Source organism: Wasmannia auropunctata, unplaced genomic scaffold (assembly GCF_000956235.1).
Source record: "Wasmannia auropunctata unplaced genomic scaffold, wasmannia.A_1.0 LD336106.1, whole genome shotgun sequence".
Taxonomy (NCBI): domain Eukaryota; kingdom Metazoa; phylum Arthropoda; class Insecta; order Hymenoptera; family Formicidae; genus Wasmannia; species Wasmannia auropunctata.
Window position 1 is genome coordinate 7,826,394 of NW_012026784.1, and position 21,889 is coordinate 7,848,282.

Here is a 21,889-nt window from a genome sequence, read left to right on the forward strand (position 1 = left end):
AGAGAGAGAGAGAGAGAGAGAGAGAACCACTCTGAATCTGACAAACCATGATAAATATATTCGCCATAGCGTGCAACACCCGCGATGTATGATAGGACGCGCATTGTTGTGGAGAAAAGTAGCGCTGGTACCTTCGTGGCGTGAGATAACGTTGCCTCGTTTCTCACTACATAAACTCATCCGATGTTTACGCATCGATGTCGCTTGTACAGATCGAACATTTTGAAATCTCGTTACTGGCTAAGACAAATCGGACGACAATAGAGAGCAACCGAACTAAATCGCGAGTAAAAATCTACGATAGAAATTATAATAAAATTATAATGTTATAATAAACAATCTTATCCTATTTCGGGCCATTCAATATTCTTTGGCGAGATCAAGATGCGGAGAACATGCGGTAGAAATTCAACTTGTACAGCACTCTGAAAAGCCAGGCTGATAATAAGAACAATAATGGCATATCTTCGTCAAAGTTCGTCAAAGGCGTAACGCGATTGTATCAACCGGCAAGTCGATCTCGAAGGAAGTCACCTTACGCCCGCCTTCCTCGAACGAAAAGATGATTAATTATCCGCGTTGCCACATGCGGCTAACCCAAAATCGCCTATTCTTCGATAAGCGTCACAAATGGTGAACGAAGAACATTGTATGGAAAGAGGGAGAACTTGGTCCATAGATAAACGACAAACTGATGGTGGAACTTATTATGAAGTTACGATGAAATGCATGACTTAGATAAACGATCCTTTATGTACAATCGTCATCGTTTTCTGAATGGCTCTGTCTCGAGATTAAATTCATACACACGCGAATATAAATCGTCATTTATATTAGGTCGTCAAACAGCTGTGTAAGAGTGTATTTGATTTTATCCTTCGATTCTCAGATATCTACATTCTTAGATCCCTTAAACTTTGTTCTTCGAATACTCCGTTCTACAGAACTTTGATTTCCAAATCTTTTGATCTGTGACTTAAACTCGTAGATTCTGCGACTTTTTAATTTTTGAATCCTTGTTAAATTTTTGAATATTTAAAACTTTATAACAACTGTTTGATTACTTATACCTCTCAAGCTTTGATGCTATATTTTCTTCAACTTGAATATTAAGATTGTTATTTTTAGTAAAATTTATATCGCTGCGTAGCGCTACGAAATCCCAACGTTCTGACAGTGCAATATAAATCGTTTTAAAGAGCATTAAACGATATAAATTTATCGATTATCTTGACTTTCTCAAGAAAACCGTACGAGTTTTACATGCGACTCTCTAAACTTACACGTTTTCGCTCTCTCAGGCCATTCCGGCAGTAGAACCGATAGGAGAATTCGAGGTTAGCAGAAACGACGGCCACTTTCAGAAGGATCCAAGTTTACTTCGCTTTTAGTCAAGCGTAACCACTCGCCTGCAATCACGAAGAGAATTGTCCAATGCTAACGCAAATATCCGTATTCTATAATGTCATACGCAATGCAATGAAAAACTCAATATCGTTTTTCGGTAGATTTCAAGATTACAGAAGCAAACCTAATATGAAAAACTTTTGAAAACGTTCAGACATTTGAATGAGATATAAAAATCAAGATTGTGATAGAAGCTCCACATGAATTTTATATCACCATTATTGTACCTCGAACATGGATACTTCGACATCACAAATATTCGCATCACAATCTTTTTATGCCACAGAAATCTATAATATTTCATAAACAGGAAACTTTATAAAGTGAAATTTTATAAGATTTTTTATTTTTTATTTTTTATGCTTAAAAAGTTTATAATTCTTACTTATTTATCCTAGAAAATACTGAAAATACGTTTTTCTGTTCTTAATTATTTTAATAGCTTTGTGCTATATCTTGTAGAAACGAAATAAAACAAAATAAAAAATTGTATAAACAAAATAAAATAATTCGTAGAAAAGCTTTTATTTTATTTTTTGTATACAAGTTTTTTACGGAAAAGGTTTTTATTTAAACAATACGAACGCAAATCTCTAAAACAAATTCAGATATAAAATTCAAATCAAGAAAAAGAGAGAATGTAGAGATATTTAAAAAATGGTAAAATCATAAATTCATTTGACTGTTTGATCATCTAATATAAATAACGATTTATTCGCAAATTTAAAGATCTTTAAAGATTTAAACAAAATAATTTGAATATAAATTTAATCTAAAAAGCTGCAGCGCATTCAAGGAACGATGATGGGGTTAAAACGTAAACAACGTTATTTATCTACATCATGCGTTTCACTGCATTTTATACAAATAAAAATATTTTACACAAACACTGCATAAATATCTTAATAATATTATCTTGTTACAAAATCGCGGTGGAACAGCTAACTACGCACAATGTTATAAAATTCGTAATAACTCCTTCGTGTTTAAATAATTTAAGAAAATTGCCTATTGTGTTATAGGTCTCTTTTTTCTCGACGAGCCCAGAACTTTCCAACAAACAACGCTTCGAATATTTCAGCCGCACGATACCCAGCGATCACTATCAGGTCAAAGCGATGGTCGACATTGTACTGACGATGGGTTGGAGCTACGTTTCCATCATTTACGAGGAGAGCAACTACGGCGTAAAGGTAAGTACTTGATCGCAATATCTGGCTTTAGATTTATGGGCAGTATTAGAGAACGTGCCAAGCTATATATAATCTGTTATCATTCAATTACATGCATTTAATCTCTATTTTTCATTTTAAATTATATAAATACAATATATATATGTACGATACATAGAAAGAAAAGATATATAATTTGCTATATGATTTTCTTTTTATTTTACGTTAAAATTTGTTACAAACTAAAATTAAATATTGCTCTTATATAACAGCTCTAATATAAATACTGTAATTATGATTGACTAAAAACTGTACGTATTCAAATATGTAAATAAATCTTCGCATTGAAAATATCTTGCTCAAATATAGTATTTTATTCCAATATTATTACATATAATGCCATCCGCAAAGCTTTCAAGCTAAATCAAATATTTGTTGATAAAAATATAGCAATGTACGTATGTTAAATGAATTAATGTAAAATTGCAACGACTTTTCTCATGATTTCATATTTCATTTCATTGCAAATAAATAATGGAACTCGAAAAAATAACAAGTAAAACTAACAGTTATTTATTATAATTTTTCATTTTTTAATGAATTACATAGCAATTATTATAATTACAATAGTTAAAAAATATTATTAGCAATATTTAAGAAAGTATTCATCATGTCTTGAGTTAAATAATCTTTAATATACCTATAATTTTGCCAATACCATTCTTTCAGTATCGTATCAAAATTGTATTTATTCTTTTATAAAGATGTTGTTGACGTTTGCAACACGATATTAAAAACTAACATATAACATTAGAAACTAATAGAAATTATAGTTTCTAATTTGTATAGTTTGCATTGTATAATTTGTATAGTTGACATTTCCAGTCATCGTAATTTTGAATTTCTTAATAAAATTAGATATAAATAGTTAATGTTTGTTGCGTATGTAAAATTAATGTTATATAACATTAATGTAAAATTAATGTTATATAACATTAATGTTACATACGCAACAAACATTAACTATTTATATCTAATTTTATTAAGTTATATTACACACGTCGCTTGAAAATTATTTCATCTAAATAGGCCTTTATGCAACTACAATCTGGTGCAGATAAACGAATCGACAATATTCGTAATATTCACAGAAAATAAATGTGGAAAAACGAGAATAAATGGAAAGACAACTTCCCGTTGTCGGGGAATAAAATCCATTATAATAATTTACAATGGCGCGCAAATAATTTCGACTCCTCTTTTCGACGGCTATCTCTCAACTTGCAGTCCGGTGAATATTTAGCATTACGCGAAAATTATAATATCTTTCAATATATGCGACAATTAAATAACTCGGATGAAATCGTGAGACTTGTCAAATTTTTCCCTCTGGCTAAGATAATATTCCGGTTTTACGCAAGATTCTCTTTTTCTTTCTCTCTCTCTCTCTCTCTCTCCCCTACTTTTCTCTTTTTCTCTCTCTTATTTCTAAATTGTTAACATGAAAATTTTATATGTATATTTCAGCGACGTTACTTGCTTCTAATTAAGATTATTTTAAGTTTGTGGCAAGTCCATTCCATTTCGCCGAGTTGTTTGATTTCGCTAAACGTCTAGCAAATGAATTTCACGTGAATTTAATGAGTAATGTGAATTTACAGAGAATTTAATTACGATAAGGGCATTCATTGAAAATTTTCTCCTAAATAATTCAAATTGCAATTAAGTAAATTTATACGTGTTAATTATTAGTAAGCTAACTTCTTATAAAAAAAGATATATCGTGTAAAAAGATATATCGTTTTGTCGAATAGAGTTACCATTTCTTGAAAATATCAACCTTTTATTCCAAATATTGATATTGCTATATTCTGAATGTAACGGTAGAATTATTATCTTTAATTGCTACATGCAGTTATTTTGTTACTCATCACGTGTCCAACTATTACGATAGTGATATTCATATCATATAACTTTTTGCAGTATATAAAACAGGGGCAGCTAGTAATCATCCATTGCAGGATATTGGAAATCGTAAATACGGCAGTAAACGCGATAATTTCACATCCTGAATCCTGTTACACATTACCTGCCAGCATAACTTTTTCCATCAAATTGTTTTCCTCGATAACGCAAAGATAGATGGTACAAATATGCTTTTCACAACAATGTGTTTTTCATGGAAATCGTACAATGCAAGCAATTTGCAACTCTGTCGAGAAAATATTTCAAAAACTGAACTTAATTATATCAAATAAACGTTTCTACTTTAATTATTAGGTAATGTTGGTTCTCTGTAAATTGTCCTATGTGAGCCAAAGTACACGCGAATTATGCGGTAAAAGTTGGTACAAACGTAACAGAAAAAAAAAGAGAAAGTTGCGTGGCAGAGAATTTAAGTGTATATACTCGCGAAAAAGAATTATAATTAAAAGAGAAGACATTTCCTATTAAGGCAGTTCTGTGACTTGGTATGATAAAGAAAATTGACGTATTAATATAAACGAACGTTATTTAATGGGATGCCTAGTCATTCATCCATTTCCAATTTGAAAACTAACGCGCTTGACGAATGCGTAATTGAGAAATGTATCAAAGTAACGCTTTTTATCAAGAAACGATAATTGGCGATTCTACAGTTTCATCATAAAAGCGAGAATACGCCATCCTCAATCAGTTGCACTCGTGTCATGAAAAATGCATAAACGTCTTCACCGCGACACTTCGCCGTGAGAAAATATATTCTCCCATGTGTACATATCATACCCAAGACGTACACGTACCGTACCTTATTATTTCTGCAACGGATTCCATTTTGACATTTTATTTGCAATGTAGAAAACTAAAGCGAAAATCAGAGAAATATCTCTGTATCTTTTTATTTCAATTTTTTCGTCTTCGTATATTCTTATAAAAAACAAATAATAATTTTTAAAAAATGAGTTAAAAATAATGAGACACATCTTTTTTCGGGAATATCCCTTTTATCACTCCGATAAGCGTATACGTCTTTGTAAGTGTACAGAATAAAAAATTGGCAGATAATTAAAAATTATTTTAAAAAATGTCGAAAGCGAAAAGAAAAATGTCAAACAGCGCGCGTCTGTGTGTGTAAATGTAATTAATAATTATAAATTATACAAATATTTTGTAACAATAAGCTCTAATCTATTCTAGAGCCTATTTCAAAGCAATAGATTATAAGATATGTTTATCTCTAATATTCTTATGTCTTTTTGCTCTTATAATTTTTTAATTTTTTTGTAATAATTAAAATAAATATTACATTTTCAGATAACTGATAAAATTAAATAATACAAAATAATTTACTGCTACATTCATTTAAAAAATTTTTTTGATAAATTTTTAATATTTTTTTATAAAAACTAATAATCATTAGAAAAAACATACTTCGGAATTTTTTTATAATATCGCGTTTTTCACACACACATTTTATTTACATTTGTAACAGAATTTTTCACAAATCTATTGCTCCAAAATTAAAATAAAAAATAACTCACCGGGCGATGCGCAGCAGCGGAATTGTAACACTTCGTTGATCTGCAACAAATAAATATATTCATATTAGAGCAGTGTTGAAAGTAATTAATACCTAAAAAAATAATAATTACTCCCGTTAAACTTTTTAAATCGTCTTTTTAATCGTTAGATATCTGATTTGCAAATGCTAATGCATATGAAATGATCGCGACCGCTGCTAGCTGGCGCACATTTCCATTAACTCGTTCGCATAATTAATCCGTGAAAAATCCGTGCAAGTAATATTATACGACCGTGCGAATAAGTGAGACGCGACGCGTTCGACGGAATAATATCTCTTTCCGTGTCGGTACTCGCAACGTCGGAGACTCGAAATTGCGCCGGAGTTAAACCTCGAGCGGTATTGTACAAGTAATGGATATCATGTAATGGACGGGAATCAAGTCGCGTTCCTGGAAAAGGGAGAGGCGAAATTCGCAAATAAACGAATAACAATTACTCACCCCACGGGTTGCTCCGCCGTCGCCCGATGCCTCCCGGCATGCCCCCCTCGTGCTCTCGGTCGCCGTTATACCGTTGTCGCTCCTTCGGGACTGCTTCGGGACGCGCACAGAGCGCACTCACTCGCGACGTTCACTCGCGAAAAATATCGACGAAAAATTACGATCGCGCGACACCTCTCTCTCACGGCACTCCCGGGGTTAATCTCGCGGCGCGCACTTTATTACATGGCGGTGAAAGAATAACGTGGATAACCTACGAACGACGATCCGCACCGGGCGGTGTGACCCGTGACGCCTCGCGAGTAGTAACGCCAGACGAAAGACGCGACTCCCCCGAAGAATATGTATACAGAGATGTGCCTATGCTCAACGCGGCCCACGTGTGCCTGTGTACACCTCTTCTTACACAGATGCGTATCCCGTCATTACCGTCCACTTATCTTTTGGAGTAGCGCGTCGTCCGCGGGGTCCGCCCGGCGTCACCGCTTTGCATACCGCCCGCAAGTAGCGCCGAGAACGTAATCTGACATGGCGGAGCGAGAATTCGTAAGTCGCGCGGCCAACTTCACACGCCAGGCGCAATCATCGAGGCGCCCTGCAGGTGCTTGCACTTCGCGCACTTTCCGCGCGTGAATAACGAATGTATACCTCGAGATTACTTTTGCACGTAGCAGCACAAACGACGTAAGAGGAATTATTTATAGATGTACGAGTTAAGAAAAATAATATTCGCGGAACGTGATTTCCGAGAATAATATATACGATCGTTGCTTTATCGATTATTCACGCGACTTATGCAGGTTAAGTAAGTCTTGCGAGATGAGCCTATATTAACTAAAATCAATCGATTACGAACATTAAGTCTATCCTCCACGATCGCTAAGTATCGAAATACGGTTGGATACGAGAGATTAATGACGTTAATAACGACCGTATAATACTGACTATAATAGAACGCGGCGTCGCTCGATTTAGGGTTCGCTCGTCCTTTATCCGCATTCCGGAAACGATGGCAACTTTAGCCTGCTCTGCCGCGCGATACGATGCGAGTCAAGTTTCAATGGTTGAGAAAAGTTGCGACTGATCGTCCGACAGAATATAATCGAAATTCAATATTACGCATTGGATGTTTCTCGGTACCTCTATATAAATTCCACGATATACGTATTAAATAAATGTTCGATATACCATGGCCCTCCGTATTATTAATTTCAATCGCTCGCGATCTGTGTATTACTCGCGCGCTCCAGTCCGAGGGCGAACTAAATTACGTTTGAATCGGCGGAAAACACAAAGCGCGATTCGAATTCGAGTATGGCTAAAGAAATCATTATATCGCCCGTGTGCGTAATGAAACAATGGCTTGTAACGCTCGTTCGTCGTTGCGCCTCGCTACGCGTTACGAAGGGCCAAGTTACGCGAATTATTCATCGCATTAACAGAAAACGCTCGCTCGACTAGCGAATCGTTATAATTGCGGGAATTAATCGAACGAGCGAAGTGATCAGTCGCTACGTGTATCAGGCAGCGCGAAAATGTTAAAAGACTAATGTCTCTCGAGAAGTAATGCTCGCGACACGAAGCGATCTGTGCAGCCGCAACCTTGCGATCGAACGTCGGCATAGGGCGAATGGTAGAGTCGCGCGACCTTGTGCGCGCACGGATACATGCCTCTCGGCGCCGCGGTCGTTACGAAAACAAACGGCCCAGCCGAATGTTTGTATAAGACACACGAGTAATATTACGCTACAAATCGCGTAATGCTACCAACGTACTCAGGCAAGTTCTCTGATCGTTCCACTTGTCGCGTTGCATCTCAAGACGCGTAACGATCGTCCCCTCTCTATATCACATTCAGCGATTGATTATCTCGCGCGATTGATTAATTTTCCCGCGATTAACGAATCGTATCGCGGCAAGCGTGACAACCGAAGCGGATATTCCGCGCGATTTAGCCGCTTAAAATACGATTGAATTGAAGCGATGGGGAATTAACGTTATAAATCATTGTTTCATTATGTATACCTTTCGTTATAATGAGAGAGATTTCTTTTGTCCTACTTGAATCCCAATATACGTATTTCGTGTCGCTGCACTATACACAATAAATGTATTCCGAATATATTCCTTGCATTTCAAATTATGTTGATGTACGGATTATTATCACGAACTATATGTATGTATATTAAAATCTAGTGTCTATTTTATGAATAAAATTCACCTTGTATTGATTAATACTGTGTTTATGTAAATTAATCTATTATCTTTGGACTTTTGCCTAAAATTTTACATGCCAAAAAGAATAAAATTATGCAATATTTTAATTAAAATTTTTTTAATAAGCCACGGAAATATGAAATTAAATGTAGTAACAGATATGACATTCAATCTCTCTACTTCATTAAAACCGTACAACTTTATCTTTCTCAGAATATACAAATTTGAAGAAAATATATGAAATAAAAATAAACTTCAATCTTCAAATTTAAAGATTTAATATCTAGAAAATGAAGATATTAAATGTGCAATTAATTGTAGCAGTAATAATTAATTATACACTGCCACTGATATAGTTAGTTATAAACACATATAATGTCACATAGTTACCTACACAAGCACATGCTTATGCTAGAATTACGTATCACGTGAAAGAAGCAAGCGAGGGATCTAATAATTTAATACGAAACATTGATATTTATGAGTAGAAAATTGATTCTGATATATATAAGCGCACGAATATGTGCATATAATGTGCACAGATACGTGACGCGAATTTAAAATCCATAAATCTCGTTTTTCGTATCTAGCTTTCATCCGTAAAATATATACTTTTTCCAACCATTAAGAAAATGTCGATTTTATTGTAATTAATATATTAGTTGAGCACAGATTAACAGATTTAAAAAAAGTTTTTTTTGTTTTAAAATACACGGGAGATTTAACTCTCAAGAATTCAATCATATCGTCACCGCTGGCAATTCGAGGCGTCAAATTTACGCGACCATAGCATTAATCACACAATCGTCGCATTTGCGAGCAAAATTCGATGATGGATGTGCCCACATTAAATTAATATTTCGCATGCATACGTACGCGCGACACGTATGAGTTAACACGCAGCCACATTTTGATGGTACAGAGAAATGGCATTTCGATCTATTACCTCTCGTAAGGCCGCAATGACTGGTGCGACACGATCAAAAGAAAAGGCCGTCCCTGTTACCCAACCGATCAGAATTTCATTACCGCCTATCATATACGTCGCCCGGTACGTGTCAAGTCGCGTGCGCTTGATAGAATTTACACCACAATATTCTGCTCTCTTCGAGCGAGAGAGACGAGGGAAAAACGAAGCACATTACGTTCAAACCATAATTAGATTCCTCGCGAAATACGCGGACTACATAACGATCGATCTTACGTGGTCCACGTTATCGGCATGCCCGGGAAACTAAGAGATTAAACGGAAGTTACTTGAGTACCGGATGCGGCTTCGTGGGAGGTAAAAAGCTAAAAAGGGTGCCACAGTATTTTTGCGCATTAAAGCAATAAATTATTCCGAAAACATGCACGCACACGAGCAATAGAATTCGACATTGAGAATCTTAAACAAATCGAAATAAAGACAATGAAGAAAATAATACCTCGATATTTAATTTTAAATATTTAATTATATAGAAAGAATGCATTTACGAAACATTTGCTTATTTAGACGATGGAATTTAAATACTGCTTTTAAATGACGCGAACACATTACGGCTTTTTTCTGCCTATGGAAAATATGATTTTTTTTAATTACTTTGCTCACATTCATGCTATTCACCGTATTTTGCAAAAAGGTGACAAAATACATAACGACGTACATACAAAATCGTATCCATGAAACATATAGTAACCGTAAACCGTGTGTATAGAGAATAAAGATACTGAAAAGCCAAATTCGAAAAGATCTTTAGTCTGATAAATATTTAGAAGGTTCGAAAAACCCGTATAGCCAATCCCTAAACTTTCCTTTCCTATCCCCTCGAGCTATCACATTTACCCTTCATCATGATTCTTTCCTTTGCCTTAAAACTATGAAACGTTCTTCATACAACGTATCCTTCGTATATAATGTAAAATATTTAATTTCTTTATATTTAAAAAATATACCATATTTAAAAAATCAACCATATTTCTTGCTTATATCATATTAGTTCTTTCTATTTTTCATTCGTATCATTTTAAAGGCCAGAAAATCTTCCTGCGTAATTCATTAAGTAAATGACAGAGTCAAAGCTATGTTTACACATGGAAAGGTTTTTCGAATAATAATTTTTAATCCTGTTGCGTAACACAAAATATCATCTCCAACTCGCAATATCATGAATAATAAAGTCGCAGTATGAGAGAGCCAGTATAAAAATAAATTTAATGAATGTTTAATAAACGTTTCACAATAAATATTCAAATGTCTTTATAGCTTCACATCTCTATAACAACAGATCTTCTAATATTACCAGAGATTGGCATTTATATACACCAAATTCAATTCTCGCACGGGAGTCAAAACAAGAACCATTATATCGTCCAACAGCGTCCTATAATAATGAAGGAAGGACCGCGCTTTGAATATATAATACGTACGTAGGAATTCGAAACCGCTCTCCAACCAGCTAATTTATCGCTACTCGCGGAACAATGATTCGTATTGACCGGAGTTTAACTCACGCACACTAGATTCAGTGCTCAGCTCAAGCTCAATGCATACCTTTTGTTATATTTGTTAACAAATATTTGTATTTTATTACCGCTGCTTTACAAGAAAAATTAAAAAATTAATGGCAACAAAAATTCAATGTGATTTTGATCGACTGATGGAATAATTTTAGCAATTGAGCGATTAGACTTTAATCACTCAATTGCTAAAATTATTCCATTAGTAATGAAGTTACATCACTTTGTGCCTGGCAAAACATGGAAATTTTTCCCTTTTTATTGTTGCAAAATTATCGTGTGAAACCTTAGAGGAATAAAAAATATGGAAAAAGATAAGCCATATGCGTATGTAACTACGTTTTTCCGTATGACGCGACCAATCGATAATACCATTCGCGATGGGATTGGAAATCAGCGATCTCGGCGCGACATACGGATCGCATACGAAAAATGTGCACAGAGAGGAACGGTCTAGGAGGAACGGATCGATACGAGAACATATAGATAGATATATATACACATATATATGATTTCGTGGCACGAAGGGAACATTTTTCAACGAGCGGTCGAAAGCCAAAAGCGCGGAACAAATGGGGATTTTTATTACCATATATCCATTTGTTCGACAAAGTAACAAAGTTTTTCCACCTCACTATCAAATCTCACCACGGAATTTCATTGTAGTGATTCATTTCGTGATCAATAGAGCGAAACAATCTCGAGGATGCAGATTCGGCTAAATCCCACCGTTTCTCAGCCGTTGCATATAAGCGACGTTCTATTATTACACACTTCACTGTCAGAAGATGAATATTTCTACAGACCGTACAAGAAGATGGCACATTTTTGTATTAAAATATTGAATTAATGTTTAATGCCTAAAGTTTCAAGTTCAGCATAGAGAACTTTTATACCACGGACACCGCTATTTCCGTACGTGGGACAGCAACAACACTCGCAATAATTTGTGTTTGCGTGTAATTAAGATTCAAGTCTCAATGCAGCGATCTCTGTTATCTGAATCATGATCTTTTTATACAACCTGTCAAAAGGAAGGAATCTTTGGATGTGCTATTTAAGTCTATATTTTTCCATTAAGGTACATTTCCTTTCCGCCCTTCTATTCATTCCTTGCTACGCCCATCTTTCTTCTAAAAGACCTCAAAGCACTACGTGCGCTGCTCGATGAAGGCCACGAACGGGCCCGCATTAGATACGATGCATTGTTGGAAACGTCTTCGAGAAAATGCATCCCTTTCTATCTCTCTGCGTTGCAGGCTTTCGAGGAACTCGAGGAACTACTAGGGAAATATAACATATGTATCGCCGTCAAAGAAAAGTTGGTGAAGGACTCCGGAGTCGCCGAAGAGGTCGCCTACGATGAGATAGTTTCAAAGTTGCTGACAAAACCGCGAGCGAGAGGTAAAATAAAGATTTAATAATTTAAATAAACTTAATTTATAAAGCAAAGTGTAGAAAAATATACGCAAAAGTTGTCTCTGATCATTGTTCTTTTTTTTCTTATTTTTAACTGCTCAATAGAACAATGCATTCATTTATTGTATATATCAGCACATTTGCATGTTTGTAGAAATGTACATATATCATAATGCACAATTTTTAATTTGACACGATTAGGGATGTTAATCCAACGTAAATGACAAATTTTCACTCTCATGAATTATTTCTCTCTTCTTTCTCTTTCTCTCTCTCTCTCTCTCTCTCTCTTTCTCTCTCTTTCTGTCTCTCTCATTCTTCTCTCCTAAATTATAAATCCGGTACGTATATCGACCTCTTGAATAAGCCGTAAAATCTTAACTGACGTTTCTTCGATAATCCGCTTTTCAATAAATGACACTAAAAAAGATTTATATTTAAATTATTGCCGCGGCTCTACTGCCGATCGTCTGTCCATTCGCTCGACATTATTCTTCTAGTCAGCGTTAATTATCTTAAAACACCTCTCTTATATTAAAACGATTCTCGAACGTGGAAAAAACACAATTACAAAATAGTATCGATGGTGAATGCAACAAAGACTCCGACTTTATTCGATCCGCTTCGGAGTGACGAAATGGACTCATTATCGAAATGGAAACGCGACGGTACTCACTCCAGACGGTACTGTGTCAGAAACAATTCAAACCTTGTTGAAAATTTCCAGAACTCGCCTAACTCCTCCACTTCTTCCCCAGGATCTACCCAAGCAAGACGAGCGAACATTAAATCCTTGGCTTTCTTTGCAAGTTAAACAAGCGCGGTTTAGATTATAATTTTAATTGAATATTTGTGCACGCGCATCTTCAAGGCTCCATTAAGGAAACGACAAGATATTTCGCTGCGCGTGGGGGAAAATTAAACTATCTCTTTTAATATCTGTCTTATTTTAAATAAGTTTGCCTTCAAAGCCAGAAAGGGTGACACTGATATTTTGTATTTCATTTTAACCGACGGAACGAATTGCTTCTTTCAATTACTCGATGCCGGTATTTATAGATTTCCGATAAAAAGTAAAACAACATGTGAAGAGAAAATTACGATCAAATTACGACGAATATCAATTTTATAATGAGCTTATTTAAATATTATCTTATGTTACACGAGAGAGGTAAGATAAATAAAATTGAATCGTACTGTATTTGTACAGTATCGTTAATAAAATATCGAAGTCCTTCGATATATAACTATACGTTTCGCGAGAAAAATCACACGCGAGATGACAGACGCGCAAGATGACAGAGCAACGAGCGGACGTTCATTCCGTGGAAGGAATATGAGAAATGAGACAAAGTGAAAATGACTGTAAGGCGCATAAAAATTATGGTGTTGTCAGATAACTTCTCTCGCGTATCCGCGTATGTATGTACATACATAAAGAAGAAGTATAATTAATGGCATAACTCTCTATCCACGTTGAAACCGTAATCTCGTTTCAGGGAAATAGAATTTAGCGACTCCGTCTGATGAGCGATGCGTGCTTTCTTCTGCTACCTTAGGCGAATAAATGTTTCATCCATTTAACCTATTCAACATGGCCCTGAACCTTAAGATCTCTCCCGAGGCGACGACTTTTAGAATCTTTCGTACTTGGACAAACTTTCAGCCAACATTTTTTACAAATAATTCACTTTTTCTTTCACAAAGAAATATTTTTTAAAAAGCTAAGTTGAGAGAGATTAAACGGTTCATTAAAATACTTACTGATTTTGTTCAAGAATACTTCTTTCTCGCTCTGTACGAGATATTATTAGGTCAAGAGAGATATATATAGGAAGAAAGGGAGAGAGAGATGATAGAAATTGAAATATCTCCCAAGCAGCAAACTAGATACACAATGTTTATTACTATAACGTAAGTAATTATATTTTCGAAACGGAGTAATATGCAAAATTTTCACGCGTCCCATTATTATTTTTGTTATGATTAATAAATGAAATTAAAATAATCTGTTACATGAAGAATTTTTTAAATAAATTGTTCTCAATAATCATGTCAACCGTTAAAACGTACGATTGAGAAGATAAATGTATGTACCTACATCTACAAGATTTTTTCTCAAACGATACTTCCATCTCTTCGAGTCACATCGATTTGAATTTAAAATACCAATTTTATCCGAGAAAAGCATATACGACCCCGGCAAGGAATATATCTGATTGTTTGAGATCTACTATACTCCGTATCTACTATACTCCGGCGGAGGGAAAAGTATCTCGCGATAAACATCTATTTTATGTAGAATTTCCTCGTGTAGAACCTTTTGTAACCAAACCATTCTCGACTTTGTAAGGTCGAAACCTTATGCTCCCTTTTATGCGTCCTCATCGATTCCTGCCTGTATAATCTCGAGCCTCATGGGAATCACCAATCGCGACACCGAAGCGAGACCGTTTCATCGGCACTTTTCCCAATAAAAGCTGAAATCCCTCTCATTTCGGAAAAGCGAAATTTTTGCGATACCAGTAGGCCGTGCGATAAAATAAGACCAGGGTGGTGAAGATTTTTCTACCACGCGATAATAAACGAGGAAACGAGATAAAAGAGCGCCGTGTCGCGCGCGACTTTAACATACGAAATTTCCGCGAGAAGTTCCCTCAACTTACACTTACGCCGCAGGTTGCATTATCTTCGGTTCCGATCAAGAAGTCGCCGGGGTCATGAGGGCGGTCAGGCGTCGTAAAGCGACCGGGGTTTTTTCCTGGATCGGCAGCGACGGCTGGAGTGCAAGAGGATTAGTGAGTAACGGTAACGAGCCGGAAGTCGAGGGCACTCTATCGGTTCAACCTCAGGCGAACCCCGTTAAGGGTTTCGAAGAGTACTTCCTCAACTTGACCGTCGAGAACAATCGGAGGAACCCGTGGTTCGTCGGTAAGAGGGGCGAAAGGATGTTGGATGAGAGCGAAACTTATTGTTGGTGAAATCTAGCTTTTACAGCGACCGTAAGCCGCTTGTGAATATGCATTCGCATATACACTTGCGGTCGTTAGCAAAGTCACTTTTCTGTCAATATATATACCGACAAACTCTTAGCACACAAACGCGATCTTGCTAAGTCGACCGACATCTGAGGCGCTTACCGCAAAAGTGGCAAGTAGTCTAACTACATAAGTTAATAACTTATTAACGTAAGTTAATACATAAGTTAATAACTTATGAACTTATGAAACCATTATTAATGCTATAAAATGGGAAATCAAATTTTGTGGCAGTTAGACTACTTTTGCGATAAGCTTCTTATTTTATTATTATATTAACGTGTTCACTATCATTAGCTGTCGAACGAAATAATCGAGGCAATAATTTTGTACATGTATTCCTACGAATTGCAATTCTCTTTTCATTGAAAGTTGAGTATTACGTGCAACATTAACAACATTTTATTTGAAATTATAACTATTCTCGTTAATATACATGTTGTTTCGCTAAATTCCAAATCGAATTATCATGTACTGGGATAAAAAAAATAAGTTCTGATGTTAATTTCAGAATTTTGGGAAGACCATTTTAAATGCCAATATCCAAATGCGCCCCGGACGCCGTATAACGTAAATTACACGAAGAAATGCACAACGAAGGAACGTCTCACCAAACAGAACACGGCTTTTGAGGACCAACTGCAGTTTGTTTCCGATGCAGTAATGGCATTCGCTCACGCTTTTCGGTAATTGGAATCTTTTCGACAGATTGGACAAGTCTCTGAAAAAAAAAAAAAAAAAAAAATACAGAAAGTTTGTTTTCGTGTATGTATGTTGATAAATTGTTAAAAAAAAAAATACGCTGTTCTTTTTCTCTCAGAGACATGCATCACGACCTTTGTCACGGAAAGGCGGGACTGTGCGACGAGATGAAACCGACTAACGGAACGTTACTCTTGCAGTACCTGCGCAATGTGAATTTCAAGGGTAAGCTGACAAAGCGTTTTCCTTAAAGGTGGTTTTGAAGTGCGAATATATCTGGTGCGATTCCAGTCGTTGGAATTTATATTGTAAATCGATACGGCGATATTTATCCCCTCTCGCGACGCTCTCGCGCCTGAATAAAATTCAATAAGAGACGATAGATGCTTCCTACATTACCGTGATTAGCTGCTTATATGTCTCGATCAAGTTTTCATGGTACTCATAGGCGATCGAACGACTACGTTTAAGGTCTAAGCGGAGACAAGTTTAATTTCAACAAGGACGGTGACGGACCGGCGCGGTACAACATCATACATTTCAAGCAAACCGAACCGGGCAAGTACAAGTGGGTTCGCGTTGGCGAATACTCGGAAGACGAGCTGCGACTGAACATGTCGGGTAAGCTCATACACTTTCATGTTATGAGATCTGTCCCTATCTTGCTTAGGATGTGTCTGTTCTACTCTGCAATATCCTATTAGATACTGTTTGTCTATACATACAGTTCTATACACCCGTCGTTGCGCACATGTATTTGTTTTAGAAATCCAATTTAAGCTTGGACATCCTCAGCCGCCCGAAAGCGTGTGCTCCTTACCTTGCGAGGACGGTCAGGCAAAGAAATACGTCGAGGGTGAAAGATGCTGCTGGCATTGCTTTAATTGCACTCAATATCAGGTATGATAACGGCGTGTTGTTGAGATAACTAACCGCCTACTAGGTCCGATTAAACATTTAACTTGTCTTTTTGTTCATTTTTTTAAAAGATATAACGCGTACAATATCTCACGTCGTAATGATAGAAAATATCTTTTGCATTTCTTTAGTTATAATAATTCACGAGAGTTTCACGCGAAAAGTATCACATACTTACTGCCTTTGTCAGCAAAAATTCCCGTTGAATGCGTGTCAGATGAAGATAAAAGATATTTATACGACTTCTTTTATAGCGTGTGTGCCGAATGATTTTGTTCGTGTTTTATGCTCTTATCTTTTTATAATATTTTTATACCGTTTTGCGACATATGGAAAAAAGTAATAAGATTCTTTTACGAATAATAAATGAATGATATACTTAAACGCAACAGAGTAATAGCGTGTCTCAGGAAAAGAGAGAAGATTATTAGAAGGTATACGTTGCAATGGAAAAAAATTAATGAAAAACAATGTTAATTGAATAGTACATAAATGATGTGAATTTACGAATCAAATTTACGAATTTATTACATATAAATAAAATTCAGCTGTTTTATATTTACCGTTTTATTCTCAAGAATTTTTCTATATTGCTCGAATAGATACGGCATCCCGAGGATGAGACGCAGTGCAGTCAGTGTGAACGAGGCACGTTGCCGGACGAAACACATTCGAAGTGCCGGGAAGTTCCGGAAGAATTTCTACGTCCGGAAAGTGGCTGGGCGATAGGTGCGATGTCTTTTTCCGCCACGGGGATTTTGGTAAGTATCCCTCGGTATTTTTCGCAAGATTATAATTTTCTGAAATTGAGAGATCTTGAATCTTATACACTGAGAAAAAAAAATTGTTGAAATATCTAAAGCGCTTTATTGATATTTTCTTTAGTTCAATTATATATGTATTTAAATTAAACATATATCAATAACATTAACATGATATTTTTGTGAGTTAACAAGTATTTTGTTGAATTAACAAATAATTGTTTGACAGCCCATGTATAGTTGAATCAAAAAATATTTTTTGATTTAACCCTTTTTTTCTCTTGTCAGTGTATATAAGTGTGTATCTCTTGTATTTTAAACTGTAATAACCATATCATGTATTTTATGACATAGTCATTTATATGATCTATGTATATACGTTTTTATGCGAAAAAAAAAACAGGTGACATTATTTGTCTGCGGAGTTTTCCTCAAACACAACGATACGCCTGTCGTACGTGCGTCTGGACGAGAACTATCTTACGTTCTACTCTCGGGAATTCTACTCTGTTACCTCGTCACATTCACTCTGATATTCAAACCTACGCATATCGTCTGTGGTATTCAAAGGTAAAAAAAAAAAACCTATGAATCTTTTCGGGTATATTCCACGAGTTCCAACGCGACAGCATTAATCTCTTTGTTCCTGCCAGACTGTTACAGTTACTCGGTAAATTACATTTCTCGCGTTACGATCAATGCTGTCCAAGTAAAAGTGGCAGTTTTACTAGTTTTACGTGGTTCTCGAATCTAATAACTTTCCAACTAATTTTCCTACCTTCTTCTTAATACAATTTATCACGGTACAGTAAGAGTGTAAAAAATTTCCCTTAGACAATATTCGTGGCGGAAACGGGAGGTAAAAAGTTTAGAGAAAAATAACGTGATGAAAAATAAAATGACTATATCTTTGTGCGTCGAGAGTTAGAATCAGAACATAGAAGTATACGAATTATGCGCGGAGAAAGCGCTCATTTTTTAATAGAATGCTTGTTGAGGAAAACGGAAATACAGCTTCATCTCTGCTGACAGATTCGCCGCGGGCTTCTGTTTCACGGTGGTATACGCGGCTTTATTAACGAAGACCAATCGAATCTCAAGGATCTTCAACGCCGGCAGTGCAAAAAGGCCGTCCTTCATATCACCGCGGTCGCAACTTATCATCTGCTCCGGATTAATATCCGTGCAGATCTTAATTAACGTAGTTTGGATGATCATCGATCCTGCCAGAGCGATGCATCACTACCCCACGATGGAAGACAATCTACTCGTATGCAACAACTACATCGACACGAGCTATATGATCGCATTTACATATCCCATAATATTAATAATTGTGTGTACTATCTATGCCATCCTCACGAGAAAAATTCCAGAAGCTTTCAACGAGAGCAAGCACATCGGTAAGTTTACCTTTCCATCGCGATATCCGCGCCACCACATTACGCATATTTTATTACGCTGTTCATACTATGTTACGTGCTATGGTCTTTCGTGCTATGAAACTGGAAAAAGCCTCGATAAAGAGTCAAAGGCCTCAATAAAGATAAAAAAAAACAGCACTATTCTTTAAATTTTTTATGCGACACGTATAAGTAAAATAATAATGCATTGTAACAATGTTATCCACTATTTGTTATTACAAATACAGCTTGATAAATAATAAAAAATAATAAAGATAATATTAATCGGGTAAAGATTGGATCATACAATTACAGCGCGATTAATGTAACATGTAACAGATATTTAACATATCTTTCAATTATATGATAATATTGTTTAATGAAGCACAAAAGAACAGCGTCATTAAGAAATAATATTTCTAATCCAGGTTTAACGATGTACACAACATGCGTCATATGGCTCGCTTTCGTACCTTTGTACTACGGTACCGGAAGCAACGTCGCACTGAGAATTACCTCAATGTCTGTAACAATCAGTCTTTCTGCATCCGTGACGGTGGTTTGCCTCTTCAGTCCGAAGGTGAGGCTTGACACTTCTGAAAATATCTGGAAACACTCGCCTTTAAAATGAATGTGATCGAGTGCTCGATTATTGCAACTCTATTTTTTTTTTAACTTAATTTATCTCAATAAAGAGATTCACGCGTATTATTTATATGTGTAGCTGTACATTATTTTAATCCGACCCGAGAGAAACGTACGCCCAACCGTGAGGGCAGGAAGGCCTAACCCGACGAAAAGTTCGGCGATAACTGCCACAAATGCCTCGAGTATGATGGGGCCGGTGACGGCGACGACGGTTTTGACAGCCGCTACTTGCGATCAAAATAAAGCCATCAAGAAACATATCGCGTCCACGATGGACTGCTCCACTCAGAGCGAATGTAAGCACGGTCCCCGAGCTCCCCGTCCCAAATTCCCACATAATTTGAATTCATCATTTTAATGTGTTTTTTATCTCTCCATATTTACATATTACGTTCCACAAATCACGCGCGGCACCCCCGCGTTTTTGTTCGCAGGCTACGAAATGGAATTGAAGGAACGGAAAAACGGGGAGCCGCTGACAACGTGCATTTCGCGATCAACGCAGACGACTGTCAACGAGAAGGAATTTGTGACCGTCGTGACGAGTAATAAAAAATCGCCGGACGTAATCGTGTCCGCGAGTAACATGGAATCAATAAATAGCACGACGACAGCGAAACGGCTCAACAGTAATGCGAGGATAGGTAATGGACCGCTTTCTCAAAGCGACGTCTCTTTATAGCGGAAGATAGAACTGTCAACGGAATCGCCGGTATTAACTGTTAGTTTAAAACCGATCTCGAAGAATCCCGTCGTCGTTTGATTTATTCTACTGCATATATATATATACAATTAGATCTACGCCAACGGATTTTTTTAGCATAACGAGGCAGGCAAAATATCCATTTTGAAAATTATTTTAAAAAACAATTAATAATTTATCGTCAGACGCTCCTCGTCAGCAAAATAACAACAACCATGCGCCAATTGTGCGATATAGTGTACTTATATATCGTATACGTTTGGATTAGAGTTGAGTAAATCTGAAATAGAAGAAATTTATTATACGTATTGTATAACGTGCCGAAAATATATGTATATTCTAAGATGCATGATATGTTACAAACTTATAATCTTAAGTTACACGTAATATGACAGATAAACATAAATGAGCGTACAATACGAGAGTTAAAGATTGTTTGATTACTTAATTGTGTAACATAAGTGCGCAAGAATATATGTATAATTTTTATTATAATGAGTTTATTATAATGAGTTTCTTACTATTATATTATATTCCTGTCTCTTAATAAATACGTAACTAACGTAACTAAATATAGCAATTCTCTTGGAAAAATTTTGAAAATTATGGTTCTAATAAGAATCAAAACATTATATTAATTTCGCTGGCATTTAATAAATAATATAGGCAGATATTTAACATTATACATTTTACTTTCTATCCTTTTGTAAAAAAATATTAATATAAATTTTAATAGACAGTTCAATAGATACTAAAAATTTCTTCTAACATTTTGAAATGCAATATAAAATACATTAATGTTTTAATATTCTGTTATTAACTTAAAAAACCGTATTCGTTTTTCTTTATTTTAAATTATAACATAATTTTCATTAAATTATAAGACATTAATTGGCTTTAAAGATATATGTCTTTAGAAAATGTCTTAAAATCACTTAAAACAATCTTTCAATCCTTTGCTTCGTGTTTTTATAATGAAATGTATTAATTGCGAAAAA

At 35.7% G+C, this 21,889-nt stretch overlaps 1 protein-coding gene and 1 long non-coding RNA gene across 3 annotated transcripts in view; both read left to right on the forward strand.

The window, feature by feature from the left end:
- Window positions 1-21,555, forward strand: part of LOC105455658 (metabotropic glutamate receptor 2) — a 118,174-nt gene extending 96,619 nt beyond the window's left edge. For both annotated transcript variants that reach the window (XM_011699149.1, XM_011699159.1), the window contains 13 exons: window positions 2,430-2,600; window positions 12,559-12,703; window positions 15,398-15,649; window positions 16,268-16,442; window positions 16,577-16,683; window positions 16,930-17,079; window positions 17,225-17,358; window positions 17,979-18,137; window positions 18,541-18,707; window positions 19,170-19,540; window positions 19,969-20,120; window positions 20,265-20,484; window positions 20,623-21,555. In XM_011699149.1, the coding sequence (XP_011697451.1) occupies window positions 2,430-2,600; window positions 12,559-12,703; window positions 15,398-15,649; window positions 16,268-16,442; window positions 16,577-16,683; window positions 16,930-17,079; window positions 17,225-17,358; window positions 17,979-18,137; window positions 18,541-18,707; window positions 19,170-19,540; window positions 19,969-20,120; window positions 20,265-20,484; window positions 20,623-20,870 (2,451 nt within the window). In that variant the 3' untranslated portion in view covers window positions 20,871-21,555. The remainder of the gene's footprint in view (window positions 1-2,429; window positions 2,601-12,558; window positions 12,704-15,397; window positions 15,650-16,267; window positions 16,443-16,576; window positions 16,684-16,929; window positions 17,080-17,224; window positions 17,359-17,978; window positions 18,138-18,540; window positions 18,708-19,169; window positions 19,541-19,968; window positions 20,121-20,264; window positions 20,485-20,622) is intronic.
- Window positions 13,967-14,758, forward strand: LOC105455654. Its single transcript, XR_975143.1, has 3 exons — window positions 13,967-14,140; window positions 14,218-14,632; window positions 14,741-14,758. It is a non-coding gene; the product is annotated as an uncharacterized LOC105455654 (long non-coding RNA).
- Window positions 21,556-21,889: the final 334 nt, after the last annotated feature.